General features: G+C 37.0%; 1 protein-coding gene across 7 annotated transcripts in view; it reads right to left on the reverse strand.

The window, feature by feature from the left end:
• ZNF385B (zinc finger protein 385B) overlaps positions 1-22367 on the reverse strand; it is a 376330-nt gene that overhangs the window by 21476 nt on the left and 332487 nt on the right. For all 7 annotated transcript variants that reach the window (XM_026492409.4, XM_044381361.3, XM_044381362.3 and 4 more), the window contains one exon: positions 8107-8269. In XM_026492409.4, the coding sequence (XP_026348194.1) occupies positions 8107-8269 (163 nt within the window). The remainder of the gene's footprint in view (positions 1-8106; positions 8270-22367) is intronic.

The following is a 22367-nucleotide window of genomic DNA, read 5'->3' on the forward strand; positions in this document are numbered from 1 at the left end:
TAATCATTCAATTACACGTTAATTCTTAGTAGTACTGCTGTTAAAATTATTTTTTGCATTTAATTCTACTAAGATTGGCTCTGCTTTTCTAGACTAAACTATAATAGGTGCAGCATAATGGAAGATGATGATGGCTGCCCACCACAAGGGGTACCTGTCACCTTTCATGGATAGCAGCAAGAAGCGACAGCTCCACAAAAGGAAAAAACCCAAAGCTGTAAGAACATCAATAAGGGGCATTTTTATTACGATTTACATTTTGCCAACCGCTTGCAAAATCTTTTCCTTTGATTCATAAAACTCCACTATGACGCAGGGAGGGCATTATTCCCAATTTACAAATGAGGAAACAGAGGCTCAGGGAACGTAATGCCTTCTCTGGAGACATGGCTAGTTAAAAGCGCGAGAGAACCACTGTCTACAGAGTCACTGTCCAATTCAGTAGTCATGTGTAGTACTTAAAATTAAATAAAAATAAATATTCAGTTTCTCAGTAGCACAAGCCACATTTCAAGTGCTGAACGGCTATGTGCAGCTCATGGCACTCATGTTGGACAACACAGATTACAGACCATTTTCATCACCACAGAGTATTTTGCTGAATGGAGCTGGCCTACAAAAATGAGGGCACCAAACTACTCACGTGCAATACTAGGCCCGGTATCCACTATAGTGAACCTGATTCTCAGAGCAAGAAATCAGGGAAGGGGAAAATATTTTATAAATGTTTCTATGAAAAATACTTGACGTTTTATACTATAAAGCTAAATTTATGCGGTACCATCAGAATTGGGCCTAGAATCCCCCAAAGTACCAGTGCCCTGAACACAGGATCTACAAATATTTGCTGAGTCATTCTATTTGATCATCCACGCATCTCAAAAAAGATTTCACTGTCAGAGAATTCTTCCTGAAGCAAATAAGTGGAATGCCATTAAATGTATATAATAACCTTTGTTAAAACCTCAGGGACATTTTTGTTTGTGCATTTACAAAATTATTCGATGTACATACGAAATCCTCTTATATTCCAGTATCTTGTCAATGCAGAAAAGTTGTAAATAGTGTAATCAAAAGAGATGAATACCAGTTAAAATATGTCTGAAGATGAGAAAAGTTTTTGGTAGTGATCGACACCTTAATGAGGTTTTGCTTCTTGGAATGGTTTATAAGATATCCCGAGTAAATTGTAAGTTAAGAGATCCTCAGCAAATCGTGAGTGAGTCTCAGTGGTTGGTTCACTTTCTTAGAGTGGTGCTAAGGAAACAGCTTTCAGAAGTGGAGAAACTAACAATAAATGCTCAGTCTTATTCTGAAGCAATATAAAATCCTCCCAAGTTTCAGAAGTTAGTTTCCAGAGTCTGACAAACACGGAACTATCTAGGAATCTTCAGCGTTGCCTGGCAGGATGCTGTTGTCAAATTCAAGGTGCATGGGCAAAGATGGAGGCAGTTTCATTTTTTAAATTGACTTTGAAAGTCGTAATGATATATGTACATTTCATGAAAATATGAGCCTTAGTATAATGGTCTGTTCTTTTTAGACAGATGGGACTCAATTTATGTTCTACATGATTGTACCCCAGAATTTCAGACTGAAGATGTTTGTCATAAATATAGTTAATCTATTATTTTATGAGGGATACTAAATCTCGGCCTCCCGGATTTGGAGAGATGTATGCCAAATTTATGACGGCACTTGTCTATAAATGACAGGTGCTGCCAAAGCAGAAAACTATCATTTTCTTCACCTCAACAGCACAAGGTCCTGCTGCTGGAGACAGAAAGGGGGGACGAGGCAGTTACAAAGGCCTCGCTGGCTAATTGATGGAGTCCCGTGGCAGTCAGCGGAAATGAGAAGCTGTCGTTTGGAAAACTTGGCCCCATTTGTAACAACACATAAAAACTATGAAACACACAGGGGAACCCATAAAAATGACGAGGCAAGGGTCTCTCCATTTGTATCCTTGGCAGAAAGACTCTTCGACAAAATTGAAAATACACTTTCATAAAGCAATAGGGTAACCATAAAAACCTGAACTACGGCCTTTCCAGGTAAATCATACTGATCTACTAGTTGATAACTACTTTGGGTTCATACCCGAGGAATTGCCACAATTCAGAAGCACCATGCGCTGAAAACGAAAATGAGCCGTTTTGAGGTATTCTACCCCTTTCCTTCCTTCTTTTGTCTTTTCTGACACTGTCATCTCACAGTTCCCATGGTATGATCACGGAGATGGCCTAAACAAAACCATCTTCCTATTCCCAGTGGAAATATTTGGATGGAATGATTCAAAATGCTAATGAATCTGTGGACAGAGTTCAGGAAAACCCAGCTGGACGCTTTAGAGGGCAGTTCAAGGCTTCTGCCGTAATGGGGATGCCCTACCCAGTGTCTACCTCTATTTCAGTGAGCATTTGGCTCCAGATACATGAAATCTATAATTGTCAAACTGGAGCTTTGAGAACACTCGTCATTTACCCAGAATGAATGCTTTCATTCAAACTTGCCCTGGAAAAGATCTGTAACATCTAAAGCTTTGTTCTATTACGGTTAAACGCTACAGACGACAACATACTGCATAGGAACTAAAGATTATTAATAAAACAAAGCCTTAACGTTTCTTTCAGTGCCATAGTTTCTACTGGAAAATATCAACAGTCAGCAAGTAATATATGGAGGTAGGCGGGGGGGGCGGGGCTTGGGTTAAACAGGTGCTGGGTATGAAGGAGGGCACTTGTGATGAGCGTCGGTGTTGTGTGTAGGGGATGAATCGCGAGGTTCTATACCTGAAACTAATCTCGCACTGTATGTTAACAGCTGGAATTTAAATAAAAACTTGGGGAAGAAAAACTGAAGTAATGTAAGGTCCTACTCACTAATTCTTTAAAAAGTAGTTTAGTGGTTTCTGACTTTGCCCATTGGGATACTCGTAGTCATTCCTAAGGAAGAGAAGTTTAGAAGTAATGGGAATAATGGCATATGCGTGGGACAGAAGTCCTGACTTTACTGGGATATGAATGTTGCAACCTCACACGAACTATTCCACGTTTCCTAGACGCAGGTTCCTCATCATTACCGTATTTTGGGGAGCAGCTTCAAGGTGGTAACTCCATATTATTTTTCTTTGTAGCCTTAATATCCAACACATTAAAAAAACACACACAGTAGGCTGGAAGCTCTTCCAAGGCAAGAAAATGTTTTTGTGTTCACTGTTGCACCCTAAGTATCTGGCAAAATATACATATACACTACACCATTTAGTATAGATAGTGAATACTTCTTGAGTAAATAAATGGATATAAAGTTTGTTGAATGAATGAATGAAAGATGGTTACTAACTTCTGCCCTACCAGTCACAGGGATATTGAGAGGGTCATACAAAAACATATATGTGACAGGATTTTATAAATTGAACAAATTTAAGGTGTTCCTATTGTTATATTTCAAGCAGAACATGCTGGTTTCATTATCTTTGCTCTTAATTGCATTTATAAATATATCTATAGCTTTTGAATCATTCCATCTGCTTTCATCTGTTTAGACAGCAATTGATTAAAGGCTGTTTAGCTCTCAATAGCTTTATATACTTTGAACTAGAAATGGGTTTTTCCCATTTGATATCTAACTAATTAAAAAGATCTAGTGCTAAAGACTAGACATATGGACCATTAGGTTGACTACCATGATATTTTATCATTAGGTTGATTATAAAAATATTTTATTATTTTCAAGAAATAAGGCTTTTTGAAGGCTCTGGGTTTTTCTGAACCTGGTATGCGGGGTTAAATGCTGTCACAAAGAGCGTTCAGTTTGATGTATAGGACATATTATCACAGGGAAGTGTACCGTCATACGGCATTGACACTTGAACTCTGGGGAGAAATTTGGGTCGAGTGTCTGGCTACCATGTTCCAGCCATCTTCCTGAAGCTGCTTAATGCTTGCTGTGTTTTGACCCTAATTCTCCTAAAGCACATTTCTCCTCCCTCCTACCATGTTTTGAACTCCCACTAATGCATCATTAAAAGTTGGGATAGATCCTGGGAGACCATGAAACCATTTCTTTGGATTTTACATCTAATTCTATCCCAACTTCTAAAAGGTGAATATGGATAACTATTTTTAACTGCCTTTAATGAAACATATTTTTTTTCAATCATGTGGTCAGAACTTCTTACAATAAATGAAATACAAGCCATTACGGTTTAAACTCATTTTGTTTACTGACCTGAGAGGAAAAAACAGAAAGCTTGCCATGATACCCTGGAACGTTTATGTCCGATAGCTCCATTATAACAAATCTATCTGGATTTTGCTGATCCAGCTACAATGTGAGCCACATGATATCTCCAAATGGATCATAAAATTAAAAAAAAAAAACAAACAGTTGTTCCAAGTGCCAAAACGGCAAGTAATAAAGCTTTTCTAACTCTTAGAAGATTGTTAGGCCACTTCTTAGAATAAATAATCTGTGCTCTTGAGGAACAGACAGAGGTCATCTATGGGTCCCATGCTCCTTGTTAGATATTCTGAAATGACACTTTTCCTTGACTGATATTTGGTGAATCCCAGGATGCTGCCTTCCCTTAACATCTGGCTATTCCCTCTCCCTCAAGATTTGTCCTCATTGAACAAGATTTGCCCTCTATTGCTAAGTTATTGATGCTAAAATATGAGAATGAAAATTGAATTAGTCAATCAAATGGATGCTGTGAACCTGGGTATTTGAAATCCGGTGGCTGAGACATCAAGTAATGAATATATTCATTTTGATGTAAGTATCTAAGGGTCATGCAGATACTGCTGAAGCCCACTTGATAGCATCTCTTCATTCACAAGAGAAAGACCAATGCTAGGCAACTTCAGTCTCGTAGGAATTGGCAGTCGACCATGATTTTTCACTGTGACTGTTGCTCTAATTTTTGGCTGACTCCTTAGAGACAATGTTGTCTGAAATAAAACATTTGGTCAATTAAGTGCCACAGTCACTATTCCTTTTCCCTTCTCCTTCTTCCTCTCTACATTCCACCTAGACCATTTATGAAGGACTGGTTTTTGTGTCTTCTGTTCTTCTAAAACAGGGAATTTATTTATTTATTTAATTTATTTTTGTGTTTGTTTGTTTGAAGTGGGCTCTATGCTAAGCTTGAACTCATGAACTCATGAGATCAAGAGTCAGATGCTTAACTGACTGAGCCACTTAGAAGCCCTCTAAAATAGAGTTTAAAATAGAATAAAAACCAGTTTCCAAAAAATCTGCAACTCCGACAAAGCTGTGGGAGCTTTTTAAGGATTTAGAAATAGGTAGTTAAGCAACAGGTTACATATCACATTGTTTCACCAGGTTTCCCATCTGGGCAAACTTTCTAATTTTCCAACATGGAAACTCTACTACATATATGTGGGAATTCTTGCTTAGAAGCTGATATTCATTTGAAGGTAACAAAAGAATATATATCTATTTAGCAAATACAACCCACTTTATTTTTAAATAGTGCCATCTTTAGCAACTTTGGTATTGCCTTTGTGGATATGATAGAACAAATAAAGTATTTCATTAGTATTAATATTTATAGAAAACATGGGGAAATGAAGAAATAATTTGAATGGCCCAACCAATGAATTATCAAATCATTTACACAGATTCTGAGTAAAGAAACATGGAAAATGAGCTAACCCAAAATATAGGTGGTTGCTATTACTTCTGGACTAAGTTTCGACAGTGACCCAGTGAGTGAAGGCAATACTATTAGACCAAGTCCTTGGGGTGCATAGAGAAGTGGCAGAGGAAGCAGCGGATGTGGGATTAGAGACCACCACATAGCTACTGAAGAAGAGATTCTGTGGTTGAGATTTGTTTTCCTCTCTCCCCACTCTCATCCCCTAGGGTCATTCTAGATCTCAGTTCTCTTTCCTTCTTTATACCACGGCTATACTTGACCCTGATGTGTTCCTATTGCTTACTAGGCAAACACAAGTGCTTAGAAAGTCTCTTCTGTTGAGACCTCACTAGTATTTGATGGTAGGAATAAATGCCTTGAATTGTTTAAACTTTAACACATGCTCATTGGGTACCATGTAGTTATAAGAAATGCTGTGATTATGACCCAGGCCCCTGATATTCTGTTTCTATATTCCTCTTTCCTATCCCCTAGTCTTTGACTTTTTTTTTTTTTGTACTTCCTTTCCTTTTCTTCTACATCTTTCCTTCTCTAATTGTCTTCTATACTTTTATTGATTCTTCTTTCATTGATCCTTCTCAATTTCCATTTTTAACATATTTTTTCCTGCTCGATACTTTTACTACTATCCCTGGACATACTCAATTCCTGAGTAATAACATAGCTAGGGGAGCACTGAGCACACACAACAGCAATACTGGAGCATTTACAATACCTACCAACTGTGTCATTAGCTCAACACAGAAAATACGCCGAAAGAATGGAGTGACACTAACTTCCATTGTTTTATCATCTTATGTATAAGTTCTGCTGTGCTTAAGGAGCATAACTCAGGTACTAAAACCTTTGGCAGGGTAGTTTCATAGAAGCAACAATATCCTGTAGAAAATGAAACCAGGCAGGAAGTCAGGAGATGAATGGATCCTGTTCTTCCAAACACTGGGTAACCTCTAGTAAATAACTCCGGCACTGTGGACCCCGCCTCGTTTGCTATTTTGTAAACCCTAACATCTGATAGGGCTGCGTGAAGGATTAATTCGATAATATACATAAAAAGACTTTGTTCTACAGAAGGGGAGAAGTGTGATGTAATAATCTAGTATTTATCATCTGTTCATCAGATAACATAATTTGATGATTCTATCATACAAAGAACAAATGTTTTTATTATCAAATTTGGGTTAACTCACTCCTAGGCTGCAGAGCTGTTGGAACCACCATTTCTGGGACCTAATCAATAATTGTGCCCTCCTAAATAGTCTTTTTGTCTTACCAGGCTTTCTGAAACTTCTTCTGATAGTAGCAGATTTGCTCTTCTCCAAGGCCCTGAGCAGCCACAAGAAAACATTCTTAAGTCTTCTCCTAAAATTCTACAATTATTTGAAGAGCAGAAGAGAATCAGAAGTGTGTGTGTATATGTATGTGTGTGTGTGTGTGTGTTTGTGCATGCGCGCCTGTGTGCTTCCAACAACAGAGAGGTCCCTGAAGAGAGAGTCAAACATTGAGAAAGGGATATATGCTCTTAATCTCCTTTCATAGGCACTGTTCCTCAATTAGTCACTGAAACAAGATGACTTATCCATCTTGGGCCTGAGGGACAGTTGTGAGTCTGTGAAAACCTTTTAAACATCCAATTTCATGGTATACGTGCTAGAAAAATGAATTTTTTCTCTTCTTTCTGAATCATTCAGTTTGAATCTACTCAGAAAAACTGCTGATTCATTGGACTATGAAATACAGACTCTTCTTAAGAGGCATTTCCTGTAGTAGCCCATTTCCAATTATGTAAAGCTCTTCTGCTAGTCAATTCATAACTTTTTAAATAGCTCCCTTAAAATCCTCAAGTTCACTTGTAACACAGAGGGGAACTCTACATAGACCTTCAAAAATCAAAATCTTCTATCACTGAACACCCTTCCAGATTCATTTAATAATGCCATTCTCAGAAAACTTGACCTTTTTGACCCGCCCTTCCCCTTTACTGTGGTAAAAGTATATAAAAATGTCTATTAATAAACAACCTTAAGCACTCCTTCACTGAAAAAATCTATAGTAAGAACCAAACATAAAATGAATGAAAAGGTAATAAACTCAGTATTTTAGATCCATTTCTCGATTTTTGTCTAAACACATTGTGACCAATAGCCTCTGCTTACTTTCATGCATATATACATATATATATATATATTTACACACACACACATATATATACTTAAATGTATATATTTAACAACATGGAATGGTAACATCAAATGCTTAGGTTCCGTGCAAACACACAACCCTTCCTGTGAAGGAAACATATTAATATTATAAAAACAAATCATGGAGAGTAACATGCAACAGCTGAGGGGAGGAGTTGGGGTTGGGGCAGGGGACCCGGAGAAACACAAAGAATGTAAAGAACAAAAAGTGTCATTGACCTGATTTGTCAGAGCTGTTGCCTGTGATTGGAGTGATGGAGCAGCTGGGATTAGCCTTTGCGCTGTCCTTGGAAGAAACCATTTTGGGTTTATTTTTCGTTGCCTCTAGTGCTTTGACCTTCTTGGCATGTTTACTTCCTTTGTAGTGGGCCTCGGCCTGGCTCTACAAAGGAGAACAAATCAGGCTCATTGTTTTGCTACTTACAAACACCACAATGGATGATCATGCAGGAGATTATACATTCAATCATAGGCGCCACGGACATTTACAACTCAGCACTCAACTACGTTTTTGGCATTTGATGAAGTGGTAGACCAGTTCCTAAGGGGGTTTTGCGTATTGAAACCTTCTCTAGAGCACAGAGGGCCTGTGTCTTTAAAACCAGACATTATTATGAGTGGACACCAGGGCCGGGGCACAACTGTGATGCAGGTGAGCCTTGTCATCAGTGCCCTCCCACCACCGCCCGTTGCGGTTACTTCTCAGACATTGAGCTGGCAGCAAGCTGCTGTGAGTGTCCTCCACACACATTACATTTTGTTTCCCTTCAGCTAAAAACCTGTTTGCCCTGTATCTATTTTCTTCCAGGCTCTGCTCTCTCTGACAGCAGCGGATGTGACAGAGAACGTGCTGGTGAGTGGAAATGGAGCTACATTTTAGAGTCGTCTACGTGTGCTTCATGCATCATTTTGAAGATTCAGTTTCAAGAATAGACAATTTAAGCCACCAAGGAAGGTCAGTCCTTGTTTCTAATCTCAAAAGTGATTCTGAAGTCAAAGCAGTTAATGTTACGCTCACTTATACGCAAAGCATAGGTGGAACTGTGACTTCAAAAGGAAGAAAGGAGATCAAGGCAACTGACTACTAACAATCTTTAAAAGACAAAAGCAAATTACAGCAAAACAAAAAAAACATTTAATCAATTTATTGGCATTTGGAAATTTTCCCTCTGCCTAAAGAAGAAGGAATTTTGTATTTTGGGCATCTAGCCTGAATACACATACTAACAAAAGAATCTAAGTATATTTGCTTCAATTTCATTTTGAGTAGACCCTGAAAATAAAAACATGAATTTGGCAAAAACAAAAAAACAAATTAAGAAATATATTATATGGTATATTAGCTTAGTTATAAAGGTGAAATGGATGATAAACTTTTCATAAAATGAGTTTTCATTACAGAATTTCTAAAATAGTAACTTTTTTAAATGTCCGTTTTCCTTATACATCTGTATGTACTTGAAGATGATAATACTAATGTTTTCATTCATTTTCCTCAGCAAGCAGAATGCAGGTGGGGTGTATGTATGTGTGTGTGTGTGTGTGTGTGTGAGCACAAGTGTAAGTAGATGGGTAGAAGTGACAATGGACAGAACGAGCCAGGTTTTAATTCTGTATTTCAACTAAAGATATGTGCGTGATTTCTTTAGAACACTGATCATCCGTGGTCAATAGCCTTATCTTGACTGCACACAGTACCTAACTTCCTGAATATCTTTTTATAAATATCATTGTAGATCATCATTGACTTCTAATTGCTCTTAGTTGGTTTGCTCACGGATTTCTCATATTGTTCTCTGTCAGGTTGGAAAGAATAACAAGTCCCAAGGAGGAGAAAAGTGGAACATAAGTTCTTTACTTTTTAAGAACCAAGAATGCTTAAATCCAGCTAATACAGATGGTTGGATACAAATTAAGAAAATATACAAATAAAAATTTAAAAACTGATAACATGAAGTGTTAATAATAGTGACTAATATCATTGAGCCTTTGCCAAGCACAGTTCTAAATGTATTACGTGTATTAGCTCATTTAATCCTCACGGTACTCTGTGAGGTAGGTACCATTATTAATCAGCATTTTACAGACAGAAAACTAGGCACAGGGAAATTAAAGAACATATCGAAAGTCACACAGGTAGGTATAGAAGCCACTTTGTTGATCTGAAATGCTTACACGGACACCCCTGTTTAAGTGTATGCCCACACATTTACATGCTTGCACTAAGTTAACATTATAATTTTAATAAGAGGAAAAAATTACACACAAAGAAGCCACACTGCTTTTAATGATTTAGTGAAGATTATGTCTTAACAGAAGTTTCTATGAGTAGGAAAAATTGACTTAATTCATGGGAAATATACTGGCATAGTACGTTAGGCCTGCTCCTTCCCGAAAAGCTAAGAAAGTGCCATCTTTTAGGTATATATCAATTTCTACATGATATCAGGAGACCTAATAACTCATCTTTCCAAGTATACTAAACAGTGCGATGTTACTTTAGTGCCCTCCGGCTAAAGAAACATATGGTTCTCTAAATAAAACCTCCTAACACAAGATAAGCGGAGTGTCATTTCCTCATTACAATTTCCTGGCATCACTGTAGAAAGTTAACAGCATCAATTAGCACTTGAGATAAAGATCCAGCTAAGTGACACCTCACTGGATGCCAAGATGGAAAGAACTCTCCATAGCCGCGATCCACTTTCCTCTTGAGTTCTGGGGCATGGAGAGAAGTGCAACAAGGGAGCTTAGCTTCTACTCAATGTTATTTGGGAAGGACTCGTGGAATAAAGATAGTGGCAGGCACCACTCACTCACATTTGGCATCTTCCCAATTCCCGTGTGGTATTCTTGGTAGTAGCACTTTGCTATCCTCAGTACTGTATCTGGGGCAGTGTCAACAGCTTCTAAATCCTGGGCAAATCTTCAAGTGAAACTGAGACACTGTTAAATAGTAACACGATTAACCTGACTTCATTATCTAGGCCTCTTCTTAGTTGAGGAGTGAAAGAAACAAGGACAAGAGCCAGAAAACCCATGAACTAGGCAACGCAAATCAAGCCCAATCAACGATGGCTCTTGTGTCACTTCCAAGAGAACTGGTTGACCAGACTGACTTACTTTACACCTCGGCGACTGAACAGCAGACACATATTTGTCTAGTTCTAATGGCCTGCTTTATGCTTCTCCGCCAAAAGTGCTGCTGTGCCCCTACATGGCAATGGGCAAAGAAACCTGTTGCCAAGAATTGTCAGAATTAGAGCGTTGCCTAGACCACCATATTGACCTCCACACAAGAATTCCTCAGGATCGAGGTTCTTCTCTCACAGGTCACCCCAGGAGCAACCAGACCACCTACTGGTAGAAGAAGAGCTTTGACAGGAAATGACAACCTAGAGTTTTCTCTTCTGTTTATCTCCATGTTTGTTACTAAGGTCTTTTGCTTTCCCCAGTCCTCTCCCATCTCACAGGACCCCACTGGTCCAAACAAAAAAGATAAAGAATGGGATGAAGTATTGCTTTAAAAATAAAAACATAACACTAAAAATTTCTAAAATTCACTGTGCTCCCATTTCTGGTTTTTCCCTTATTTCTAATTTGGACTTGAGAGACACGCCTAGGATCGTGAAACACAATGTTAAACTACGTTCACCTTGTATAGAAAGAACACTCCCAAACACAAACTTACAAAGTGTCTGGGAAAGAGCAGTGTTACTAGAGAAAGTCCTCAACCATTTATTTACCAGTAGAACTCATCTTGTTGCATTTTAAAAAGTAATTAGAACTCTTCCCTTCGTAAGAAAGTGCATCATTAAAACTATCGGTGCCTATTTTTCTGAGACCTTAGATTTCAGGATATTAAGCAACGTTACAGGGAAATAGCAGAGGTGAGTTAATTTTCAGAGAAACTCTATACACTAAAACGTCAAATAAAAAAGATGTCAAATGAACCACCATAAAAACAGGCTAACAAGGGGGAAACATTATTATTATTGCACAAAGAATTATTTAGCACCTGCCATGTGCTAGACATCAAGAAAGATTAAAAACAAAGACCCCTACTCACAAGAGTGGTTGGAAGGAAAAGACATGCATGCAAATAACTACAACTCAAAGCGGAGAGTGGAATTGTAAAATGGGATATAAAGAGCGACAAAGAAGGATAGAAGTTATAAAAGAGGTAAATCTCTTCGGATTGGAGGCGATTATGGAAACTTCAGGAGAAAGAGACATCGCAGCTGGGGCCTGCTCTGGGGGGCAGGTTCTAAATCGGCAGGAGGGGTGGGGGGGTATTTCAGGCAAAGGGAACAGCATGTGCTAGGGCAGCGAAGTCCTGCGAACTATGCAGTATTCCCCAGGCATGTCCGCTTCTCAGCATCGTTAGAACACAGATAGATACAAGGAACAGGGAAAGGCTGCTGCATCGTGCTACCCTGAAAATTATTATCTCCTGGAAAACAGAAAATGTATAAGAGTGTTCCACAATTAAAAAAACAAATGTTCTTTTTGTAGAGTCTCATAGAGAAAATGGTTGTAAAGTGAGATGTGGCTTTTGCGTCACGGATTTTGTCCTCTGCTCCAAACTATAATCCTATATTAAAACAACAACTAAATTATTTATAGTGAAGCTTTAGTAATTGTTTGAGATAAAAGCATGACAATTAAAAATACTACAGTTAAACATATTAAGGAACAAACTAAAGATTACTGAGTATTAACTGAATAATTACTTGAAGTTTTGCTTTAACATAGACTATTACTAACTATTAAAAGGTTGTTTGGCATATACTTGCTGCATTGACAAAATTACATGCTCTCAGAGACAAAGTTACAACATTTGAGACATAAGATGCACCCAGGAACAAGGCTTACTTAATCCAGAGATGGCTGGCAACTTTTTCTGCTGATATTTGCCACTGTAAGGCCTACAATATCAGTAACGACGTATGACTGGCTTTAATATTCATTTTATTCAATCCTCAATCTATTGGGATCTGTTGAAAACAAAGTCTAGACAAAAATTAAAACCAATACGAGGTTTTTAGCATAGAAGGACATAATGTTTTTGCTAATTTCTAGTTTACAGCTAAGTGAAACACTCCAGGTTTCTAGAGCCCGTCCAGAGTTGCCACATTGCAGAACTCCGGGATCGAGTGAATGGTGATCTCTGGATTCCTGTGAGGTCAGGGTTCTGGCCACGCATCTCATGTTTAATGGCTTTACAGTACATATGTAGAAAACCCATCAACTCCTAATAGTTCTAGATTACTAAAGAGAAAAGTAGCGGCTCTCTAGGAAGAAATGATGTGCATGCTAGACTGCTAATTCTCTTTGGGCCTAATTTCCGTTCTATCAAATATTATTAGACAGAAGTGGAGTTCTTTGGCTGTTGCTGCTTTAAAATGCCACTATTTGAATACATGAGCATTACATATACATTTGTTCACATTATCAAAACATTCCCATGTAGGCAAATTAACTCATTTCTTAAAATGCCAAAATCTTTAATGGGCTTCAAGTTATCAAGTCAATTTTTCAAATGCAGCCAGCTAAAAGTCTTGATGCTAGTGTTTCTGGTGCGTGATTCATTGGTGGAATTACTTTACACGTTGAAACATGGAGAAGCTATAAATGGATCTAACAACTATGACAGAATTTATATAATGAATTAGAAAGACACCGTATTTTTGAGTTTAAAATCATCTGGAATACGGCAAAAAGCATTTTTTTAAGGACAAGTGTTTTTTTTTTTTAATTGTCTCTTGCAGCGTTCCAAGTGAAAAAATTTTGCATCATTTTCCCAGAGAGTTTTATATCTCAGTTGGGTGAAGGTGGATTATTAATTTTAGATGATTCCCAGCAATCTAAGATTCTTCTCCTCAATATCCAGCTATACCTTGTGTTTCTAGTTTAGGATTGAGTACAACAGGGCATTAAATAGACAGTTAGTTATATGAGCTTGACTGATCTGAGCCCCAAATCCTTTCAAATGAAACGAAATAATTTCATTTCATTGAATTCTGCTCTCTCCTCCTATTCTCTTTTTTCCCCAAACTAGGCCATAGTTAAAAAACACCTCAACTATCTATCTATCTATCTATCTATCTATCTATCTATCTATCTATCTCAAGGTAAAGCTTGTCCCAGAATATTAATTTCTAAATTCTATTCATGAATATTGCAAATTATAGAGATTGTACTTTGAAAAAGATTTTTTCCCCCACCAATCTAAGGGCAGGAGGTTTATGAGAATTTTTTTTCAACATAAATAATGGATAAGAAAATGAGATTTATTTAATGCCACAATTTCTTTAATGTCATCAGAATTTAGTTAGGAATTCCACAGAAAGTGTCTGAAATGCTTACCCTAAGGAAATAAGACTGCTTACTTCTCCATTTCATATTACATTACAATTTTGAAAGGTATATTTACTTTGTCTTCTGGGTTGGGGGTCAATATCTAAGTCAATTTAATGATAAACGTATGTGTAAACTCCTAGTATTTGCTCTAGAGTTCAGTTGAGGCAAGATGAAGTTTAAATAAACCCTGGTGAAATATGCCTGTAAATTCTCTCCCAAATCCTAAGAGGAGCAAATCATGAACTCCACACAATACATTTTTAAACCAGATTCTCTAAGTTATGCTGAAAATGGGAAAATTAGTGTTCGGTACACTAACATAATCTTGAATATGAAATAATGAGAACATTTATAATTTATGAAAATACCTAATTTTCTCAAAGAATTATGCATATGGGGACCTAATGTGTTAGAACTTTAAAATCTTAGAATTTTTATGAAACATGTGGTTACCATTTTTTATTTTTATATAATATACTACCAAATATTAAGGATTTGGTAATAATTACTTAATATTCTTAAGTCATTTATTTTAAGATTTTCCCTGAAGTATTCCAAGCGGAAATTGTCTACTTCTCCCTAATTATTTTCACATTTTATATTAAACTGGGAAATTTTAGTTAATAATTCTCAGCTACCTTGAAATATAAAGAAGGGTATCTCAGAGTTTATAGTGATTTCCCAGTTACCTTCTACGTATCTAACATGTGTGAGAGTGCTGCTATCTTTCAGTGGGGAAATGGATTGCCATTATGTGCTTTATAAGAGCGATATTTCGTACTCAATGATAAGTAATGCAATATAATTCAAATCTACGCATGAAAGCTGTGACTCTCCAGCTAACTAATTTAAGTCTTCTGATGGTCTTTTAAAATAGACTCCCAGGCTTCCACACATTAATTTTTAATCAGTCTAGAAGGTATTACATTTACTTCCATTTCCATATTAACGAAATTTACATAAATGATACAAAATAAATCTAAAATTAGAACTTGCATTATGTCTCCTTATATTTGATATATAATATCCCTAAAGTAGACAAAAGTGGCAAAGTAACTTTGAAAGTGCAATGACCAGAAAATTGGTTGAAGAATGGCTTTAGTAATATTTTATATGTGTTTAATATATTACTTTTTTTTTATCATTACTTGTTTGAAATCTCTTTTACAGAATGGTTTATTGTAAAACTCATACCCCAAAGCCCTAAACCAATTTTCAAAACCAAGCAGACATTTTATAATTCAAAATTAAATGAATATGTAAATGTAAAGATTAATACGATATCCTTTCAAAACATACAGATAAAACTAAGAAAAAACAATGAAACTGTACATATTTAGAAGTCACTTAGCCAACCTGAGTCATATTAAGGTTGTTTCTACTCTAAAGTACTAGATTAAACTAGAAATCTTCATTCCAGATTAATTTGGTCAATCTTCTCACATATGTGATATTGATCTCCCAGAGGCAAAACTAAAATAAAAATGCCTTTGACTTTGATTTACCCATAAATATCAAAATATTTCTATACAATCAGCCAAGTAGACTTCTATTTTCTGATTCTGTGTGATGTTTAAAAGTTCTATTCACCAATAATAATCACAATATAGGTTGTTCATATAATGTATGATAACCATTAACGTGAACTCTGTCTTACTCATCTTTGAGTCTTCTGAAGTACCTATTGTATAGTACAGACTCAATAAAAAGTTTCTGAATTGAATATAATATAAATGAGACAGAGTAGGGAAAATCTTCTAAAAGCAGGAATTTAAAGCTGAGAGTCCATTCATTCTTTCATTCAACAAATGTATATTGAAAACCTATTAGGTGTCAGGCATCATTCTAAGTGTAATGGGAGGCAGGTCTAATAAAACTAACATTCTAGCATGGGAGATAGATAATAAAATATAAATTTATATATATAGTTAAATGATTAAATCAAGTGATAAGAGATACATTTATGAATATGTTAGGGCATGCTATACAAACAATCAGGAAAGGTAAGAAAAGTAGACTCTGATGGGATGGGGTGCAATTTTAGGTACTGAGATAAGTCTTTCTATTGGGACATTTGCAGAAAGACCTAAATGAAGTGAGAGAGTTAACCAGGTAGATAGATGGTAGAAGAGCATTTCAGGTCCAGTGAGCACCAAATGGCCATTGTAAGGATTTTGACTTTAATCTGAGGAGTTGGGACATCCCTGCAGTGTTTTAAACAGACAAGTAATCTTGTTTGACTTCTGTTTATAAAATAGTCACTCTGGTTCTTGTGTGGAAGACCAGCTATGTGTGCATGGTGAGGTGACTGGGGTTGAGGCAAAGTTTAAGAGGAGGCTATTTCAATCATTCAGGCAAGAGATAAAAAGGGCTCAAAATCAAATCTGATAGCAGCAAAGACCTACTAGAAGGAAAGAAAAGACAGGAGAATAAGACCTAGAAAGTTCTTACTATAGCCAGACAGAGAGTAATAGTATTCTTAAATTTAAAGATTTCACATTTCAGGGTCACTGTACACCAAAAGCCAGAGCTTTTTATAGAAATAGGAGCTATTCCTCCTATTAAGGCAAGTCTCTCAATCCAGAGATGCTTTCCTCTTTGCCTTCCCCAAGTCTATTATCCCTTTTCTTTTTTACATTTATATTCAATCCTCCTCTCCCAAATAAATCCTTATGATCAAGGTCTAAACAAGCTCTAATCTCCCCAACCCCAAATGAATCACCTTTCAACCCACATTCACCCCTAACTTGTCACTCTATCACTTTGCTCCCTCTCGCGGACTAATTTGTTAAATTGTATGCACATCTTCATTTTCTCTCCTTGAATCTCGTCCATCTTAATTCCCTGAAACAGATATCACCAAGACACTGGTGCCCTACATGCTAAAACCAAGAACATATTCCATTCCTCATCTTGCTTGAGCAATAGGGTGCACCTGACCCTGCTGCCCTCTTGTCTCTTCTTTGGAAGGCGTTCTTCCCAGACTCTTTCCTAGGTCGGCATCCCCCACCTTCCTTTCAGAAGCATTCACAGGCTGGTCCTTCCCTGCCTAGTACTGAATGTTGATATATTCCAAAGTTCAGTTGTAGGCCTTCTTGTCTTCTCACACAAAACCTTCCAGTCAAGAGATCAGTCTTATTCTCTAACCACCTCTACACCAATAATTTCCTGGTCTCTACTTCCCCGGTCTACATCTCTCTTCTGAGTTCCAGACCTAGACTATTCACTTGGATAACTCAAAGCACTTTAAACATAAGTTCAAAACCAAACTCCTGTGATACCAGACAAGTGATTCACTCAAAGGTCCCTCTTGCTCTCTTGCAATCTGTTCTCCACATGGCAGGCAGCCAGAGTGATATTTTCAAAATGCAAATCAGAGCATGTCATTCCTCTGCTTAAGATCCTCAATACCTTTCACTATTCGTGGTTTAAAATCTAAAATAATCATATGCATGACCTACATGGCCTATTTCTTACCTACCTCTAGTTTCATTTGGTAGCAGCTCTCTGTCATTCTCTGAGGAACTGAAATAGAGTATGGCTGGAATATAATTATGGTACCATCCTTTTGCACATGCCTAAAACACTATCCCCTTTCTCTTTTCCTAATTATTCCTATTTATCCTACAGAAACAGCTCTATTTAATAGGTAAGATGAGGAAGAGAAGTCAGTACCAGGCACAGAAAAGCCACCAGAAAAGTTAGATATACAAGAAAGTATACAAGTATACAAGAACCAGCCCAAACACTTCTTCCTTAGGAAGCCTTCCGTGATGCCCCAGACCAGGCCACAATCTAACTCTTTTAATTCCTTTCTTCATAGCACATGTCACAACTAAAAATAAATTATTTTTTATAATTTGATTAATGCATGTCTTTCCCCACCAGACAATAGCGTTCATTAGGCTTGTACTTATAAGATTTCTGCTCTTCATTGTATCTCTTGTACTTAGCACACTGCCTGAGACATTCTAGGCATTTCATAGATACTGTTTACATGGACAGATGAACGAATGAATGAATAGAGAAAGAAACTTTATTATTTGGCAAAGAATTAAAGTAAGGGTTGAAGAAGAAAAGTAATTAGAGTTTACTCTAAAAGTTTCCGGCCCAAATGACTGGGAAAATGGTGAAATGATGAACAAGAACAAAAAAAAGTGGTTACGGTGGGATGAGGAAATGTGCAGAGGAAAACGAAAACTCAGTTTGGGCATCTTCTGTTCAGGCTGCAAATGGGTGCAACGCGGCGGTCCAACAAAGAACTGGAAATGCAAATGGTAGCTGAGCAGAGAGGCTGGGGCTAGAGACATCCACTTGGGGACCACATGTTAAAATGACTGATGCAATTCTCTGCGGATGGAGGAGTCCTAAGGAATGAAGTATAGAGAGGGGAAAACCTATCTGAGGGAAGAACTTGAGAAACAGCTCTATTTAATAGGTAAGATGAGGAAGAGAAGTCAGTACCAGGCACAGAAAAGCCACCAGAAAAGCTAGATATACAAGAAAGTAATAAAACGCAGAAATCAGGGGAAGTAAAAAGGGGAGATAATTAAAGGAACAAAGGAAAAATAATACATACACACAGCTACTTCTCTATAATTTCAAAAGAACTTCATAAAATAACTGGAAAATCATGTAATATGAGGTGTTTGTGTCCTGGAAGAGTATCTGGTAATGTTGCTCAGAAAGGTGGTGGCCATGTTTGTGTGAAATAAAGGATCTATTTATAGCTACTGCCCCAAGGAAATCATAGTGCCTCACCCATCACGTCAAAGAACTGAGGAATTCGGAGCCATGGAACACAACAGCCTGAGACTGCGAACGCCACATCAGGTTACAAAAATTACTCTGAATTCAACAATAAAAATAGTGACAAATAGTTAACATTTATTGTTTGCTGTGTACCAGACACTGTGCTAAGTACTTTATGGGTAGCATCACATTTAATCTTCATAAAAGCATGTGAAGCAAGTAGTATGAGCCCAAGAGACTGAAAAATTAAGTAACTGTCCAATATTACATGGCCAGGAATGAAGGACCCTGGATTCAAACTCAGGATTAAAGGATTAGACCCTTAACCAGTACATCATTGAAGCAAACCCCAAACCCTTCGCAGGAGAAAATCCAAAACAGAATAGACTTTCTCCCTTAGTCACTCTGGTAGAAGATGACCTTCATTTCCTTAAGATAATCTAGAGGCAAAAATAGTTCTGGGGATGTGCCCTTTAAGGTCATGTAAGGTACAGTTTTCATTGTAGAGAATGGATTCAGTAATTCTCAACCAATCCTTGGTTGTCATAAGTTAAAGATCAAAAAAAAAAAAATCTCCTTTAGGACCATTTATTAATTCAAGAAATATATACACACACTCCCTGCTAGGCACCAGGGAGACATCAATACATGAAACACACTCACTCCCTGTCCTTATGGAGCCAACAATATGTGTGTGTGTGTGTACGCGCGCGCGCGCGTTTGTGCTAGAAACAGATATTAAACAGTCACATAAATAAAGATCTCTTTACCAACTGTGATACATTTCATAAAGAAAAATTAGTGGGTGTTATATAATTATTCCTGGGAATGGGGGTAGTTTAGATGAGGGAGTCTAGAAAAGCTTCTCTGAGGAGGAGACATTTGGGTGATGCCTGAAGGAGGAGTATGGACCGGACGAGAGTGGGAGAGGCAGAAGCAGCTTGGAAGGTTTATGGAAATAAAGAGAAGCTACTGTGGCTGCAGCCTGATGAGCAAAGGGGCACATGGTAAGAACTAGATGACAAATGTGCATGACTGGTTAGAAACCTGAATTTTAAGAATTCTCGGTGACAGAGTGAAGATTTTGGTGTAAAAAGGAGCTATAAATCAAATGAGTACCTCGTACTTCCTCCAGATCATGGACCAGCTTCCACTTATGATTCAAACCAGTGGAATGAAGAAGGGGTCACCAGCTGGTTTGGTTTTGGGGGTCTGACTGCTTGATCATTCTAATGTGGAATGCGCAAATTCATAACAGACCAGTCACTCAGTTATTGGTAAAATAATGCTTAAATGCAGTGGTTTCCTCACTTGCCTATCAACATAACCCTAGGTCATAACACAGAATCAGTGATTCTGTTAACTTGATCAGTGCAGATAGCTAAATTGAATAAACATCTCTCAAAGCAAAGTCTCTTGGCCCGAAACATAAAATGTAGATTATTATCTAAGTTAAAACATTTGAGTCAAAAGATTTTCAGAGAGGGGCGCCTGGGAGGCTGAGTCACTTAGGCGTCTGACTCTTGATTTCAGCTCAGGTCATGATCTCTGGGTTGTGATACCAAGTCGAGCCTTGGGCTCCATGCTCAGCGTGGAGTCTGCTTGGGATTCTCTCCTGTCCCTCCACACTCCCCCACCCCCTGCCCGCCAATCTCACTCTCTCTCCCCTCCAAAAAGAAGAATTTCAGAGAAATGTTAATCAAGTCACAAATACATTCATTTGTTTAAAAAAAGAGAACAGTATTAGATATTACGGAATGGTTATAATTCAGAAAAAAACTCAGTAATGTAGACTACTTTGGGTGAAGGGCATAATGAAATGGTAAAAAAAAAAGTTGAAAAAGTAGAACATTTTTGAAGAAGTGCTGTTAATTGGTAACTATGAGCTACCAGAGAGTTTTAGGTAATGTGTTAAAATACATAAGAATTATTTTAAATGATATGATTGCTTATATTTTAATGAGTGCCCTTAAAGTGCTTAAGTAAACCCGAAAAAATTGGTTCCATTGGTATTCTAAATCTCTACGCTTCAATCTCCTTTGCAACACTCATTTGCATTATCTTTGAAGAACAAATTTGGACCAAACAAAAGTATAATTCAGCTTATACCTGAATTATCACAAATTCCTTATTAATGTAGTCCAAATTCATAAGAATTTATTGCATCTATAAAAATGGAAATTTATGCAAAATACAATTACTCAATGTTTAGATCTTTAGAAAACTAGCTTGAAGAGAATGTCTTTCAAATATTCAAATTTTTGTGTTTTTTATCTACATCTGCACACTCAGTAATTTTACTCTGGCATTTTACAAATATAGATATTCATCATTTTCTCAGCATTTACAGATGTTAATGAATACCCCCTTCTATGACCATCTGTGTAAATGTATAAATTAAATCATAAAAAGACATTGTTGGTATTTTTAAAGTGCATATAGGGCATTTTGTTGCCTTAAACAATTTAAATTACAAAGCTATAACAACTAGCCCAATTAGTGAATCTACTCTTTTCCATTCCTCATGAATGATATAAGAAAAGCCAATAAAAAATCATGACATAAATGAATAAATCATCGCATAAAAGGATTCCATAGGTGTCTCTCAAATAATAGAGAGTGATATTTCTTTCAGAGCAAAAACCAGGTATTCACCTCAAGCTCACAGGTCAGAGATAGTGAAAGCTACATTTCAGAGGACACTCAGTGGGCAGGATCAAAGATAAAGAGAACTTTGCTGATTGTGAGTCAGCACTACACATTTTGCATGTTGGATGTAACATGCATAGAATTTCCTATAAATTGAATAACAAATGTCAGTGGTATACTGAAAGTGAGGCTGTCTACCTCAGGTCCAGGAAATAAGGGGTTGTCCTGTCTGTAAATAATTTAAAAGTAATAATAAAACTTCCAGACTAAGTGACTAATACAGTGAAGATGTAGGTATCAAGAGTGGCCATAATCAAATGAAGACCTCCTCCTTCTGACTAAGTATCAATACGTACTGTTATAAAATAATCTTCCTGAAAATAAAATTTGTTCATCTACATTCGAAATAAAATTGCTGTGCTACGGTTGAATTTTAATAATATATATGCAGACAAAATCAGCACATTTTTGTCACTTCTCTTTTAATTAACTACATGGACGTTAATGTAGAGAACTTGCAGTTAAATAATTGAACTTCCAAAGCACAATGACTCTGCTAACCTATTATTTTGAAAGTAAGTTCCTAATCGTCAAAAATCATTTAAGTTCATTTTACATGTAGTTCAAGTTTGTAAACCCTGTGTAGCTTGTATCCTGGCATTTCAATAGTTGAACTGAAATAAACAATGCTAGCACAGTGATTGTAAAGACAAAGA

The sequence above is a fragment of the Ursus arctos genome, unplaced genomic scaffold, assembly GCF_023065955.2.
Source record: "Ursus arctos isolate Adak ecotype North America unplaced genomic scaffold, UrsArc2.0 scaffold_1, whole genome shotgun sequence".
NCBI lineage: Eukaryota > Metazoa > Chordata > Mammalia > Carnivora > Ursidae > Ursus > Ursus arctos.